The sequence below is a fragment of the Colius striatus genome, chromosome 1, assembly GCF_028858725.1.
Source record: "Colius striatus isolate bColStr4 chromosome 1, bColStr4.1.hap1, whole genome shotgun sequence".
Lineage (NCBI taxonomy): Eukaryota > Metazoa > Chordata > Aves > Coliiformes > Coliidae > Colius > Colius striatus.
Window position 1 is genome coordinate 76,389,357 of NC_084759.1, and position 2,517 is coordinate 76,391,873.

At 53.8% G+C, this 2,517-nt stretch overlaps 1 protein-coding gene across 1 annotated transcript; it reads left to right on the top strand.

The window, feature by feature from the left end:
• Window positions 1-602: 602 nt before the first annotated feature.
• TMSB4X (thymosin beta 4 X-linked) lies at window positions 603-2,250 on the top strand. Its single transcript, XM_061988553.1, has 3 exons — window positions 603-712; window positions 1,308-1,421; window positions 1,794-2,250. The coding sequence occupies exons 2-3, from the start codon at window positions 1,322-1,324 to the stop codon at window positions 1,826-1,828; spliced, it is 135 nt and encodes a 44-aa protein (XP_061844537.1). The 5' UTR covers window positions 603-712; window positions 1,308-1,321; the 3' UTR covers window positions 1,829-2,250.
• The last annotated feature ends 267 nt before the right edge of the window (window positions 2,251-2,517 follow it).

Here is a 2,517-nt window from a genome sequence, read left to right on the forward strand (position 1 = left end):
AGGGTTTCGTCTTTTCCTTCTAAATTCGGAGATTTGAGTACCATAATCAGCGAGCTGATATTGCTTATAGGGGAGAGGGGCACACAAGAGGGCTGAAGCAAAACCACGGAACGCCTCAAGCCGAGCACAGCCGCCCGCAGCTGCGGAAGGAGGCTGGCGGCTGCCCCTGCCCCCTCACTCCTTCCCGCTCCGGCCCCGGACGAGCTGCGGCCCCGGGGCGGCGGGGCAAGGCGGGGCTGGGTAGCCACAGGCAGCGGCCACCATCCGCCTCCCCCCACCCCCACCCCCCACCCCGCCCCGCCCGGCCCGGCCCGGCCCGGCCCGCCCCGGCCCGGGGGTTCCTCCCGCCCGTCGTAGCCGGGACGGCGATAGAGACCGGGTCGCAGACGGGGGCTATTTTCGGCTTTGAGGGTGTGCGTGTGCGTATCTGTCTGTGTGTCTGTCGCCGTGAGTGCGTGTACGCGTGTGCGCGGAGAGGGGGGGCAAGAGGAGGAGGGCTGGGCAGTAGAGGGAGGGAAAGGAAGCAAAGGGGGGTAAAAAAAAAAAAAAGAGAAAAAGGCGGAAAGCGGCAAAATGGTTAGCGGGTGACATCACCGTCATTTGCATAGGCGCGGGGATAAAACCGCCCCGCCAGCGAGCGCCCTTTATACTGGCGTGCGGAGCGGCGGCAGCAGCGAGTGGCGGGGCTGAGCATCACCGCACGGCGACACCGGTGGGTCCCGCCGCCACCCCCCCAACCCCCCCCCAACCCCCACACCCCCGGGTTCCGCAGCCCGGCAGCCCTGCCCGGGAAGGACCGCTGGCAAGGCAGGGCAGGGTGCAGGGGCTATTGTCCAGGGGGAGGGGGGTGGGGTGGGGTGGGCTATTGTCCGGAGGGGTGGGGAGAGAGGAAGGGTATTGTCTGGGGGCCGCGGCGCTGCAGGGCGGTGGCGTGCGAGCCGCAAGCCGGCTTTGTTAGCGTCCCAGGGCTTGATTTATTTATTTTTTTACATTAATTTTCCTTGGAGGAGTTGAAAACGCGGTCAGTGTCTGGCGCTTCCCCTCTATTGTGCACGGCAAGCGCTGGGAGTTGCCCCCGGCGGCGGCTGGCGGCGAGCCGCAGCGCCTTTGATGCTGGATTAAATGAACACGTCTTAAAATTGCTATTGTTTTCAAATATGCCGGGGGTGAAGCGTTTTATTTTCTGCGTGCGTTGTTTTTTCGTCTCCGGCGGGGCTCCCAGCTTCGGGGGCGGCGGGCGCGGCCCCGCGGTTGGGGCGGCGGGGAACCCTCCCCTGGGGTAACGGGCTCTTCCCTCGTGTGCGCAGAGTCACCTGCCAACATGTCCGACAAACCAGACATGGCTGAGATCGAGAAATTTGACAAGTCCAAATTGAAGAAGACAGAGACGCAAGAGAAAAACCCGCTGCCTTCAAAAGAAAGTGAGTGCGGGCAGGCGGCGGGGAAGGGCAGGGAGGGAGGGATGGAGGCAGGAAAGGAGGGAGTGAGGGAGGGAATGAGAGAGACAGGCGGGAGGAGACAAAGAGGGGCGGCAGGCGGGGAGCTGGGGGTGCGGGGGTTGCAGGGTGGAGGGAGAATACGCGGCTGTGGCTGTGCCAGACAGCGAAAACCCCAACCCGGAGGGTACTAGCGCTTAATTTACGATTATTTGCATTTATATTTTGATCTCGATATCTACGGAGATACATATATCCTTATAAATTACAAAAATCGTTTTGTGAATACGTTTCTCGATCTTTATTTTTTTTCTCACTTTTTTTGTTTTGCTTTGTTTTGTTTTTTCTCGATTTTAGCAATTGAACAGGAGAAGCAAGCGGGGGAATCGTAATGAAATCTACCCTTCCAAATTATGCACTGTACATTCCACAAGCATTGCCTTCTTATTTTACTTCTTTTAGCTGTTTAACTTTGTAAGATGCAGAGGTCGGATAAAGTTTAAAATGACTGTACTGCCCCTTTCACATCAAAAGAATAGAGAGAACTACTGACACTGAATGAAGGCGCTGCCTTTCCCTCTGCCTGTCTGGCTTTGGTCCTGGTGGCATGAAAGAGCTTGCATGTTGATGAAAGAAGAACTTGGGTGGGACTACAGTAAACTAGAGTAACACACGAATAAATGCAAAGCTGTACCAAGGTCCTGCGAGCTGTAAAATGCAGTTAATCGAGTGCCATTTTTTTTTTTGTTCAAATGATTTTAATTATTGGAATGCACAATTTTTTTAATATGCAAATAAAATGTTTTAAAACCTGGATGGTATTTATGTCCTCTATTTGGAGAACTGTATCAAAGGAAATGAAGCATAAAAGCCGGTACAGAGACACAGGATACTATAAAACCTTTGGAGATGACTCAGACCTCAATCACCATTCTAATTTTTTTTTCAATACGTGCTCTCACCAGTAGATAAATTTGAGATCTTCGAAGCTAGCTTTTAGACACATTTCAGTAACAAAATTGTGTGTCTTGTAATTGGTTGCCATGTGAGTATATAACTTTAAATCTTTCTTCTTTAATGT

Bases quoted from the DNA above. Each gene is read 5' to 3' on its own strand.
- TMSB4X (XM_061988553.1), top strand. From the start codon at position 1,322: ATGTCCGACAAACCAGACATGGCTGAGATCGAGAAATTTGACAAGTCC. The intron at 1,422-1,793 runs GTGAGTGCGGGC...TCTCGATTTTAG, and splicing joins CCCGCTGCCTTCAAAAGAAA to CAATTGAACAGGAGAAGCAA.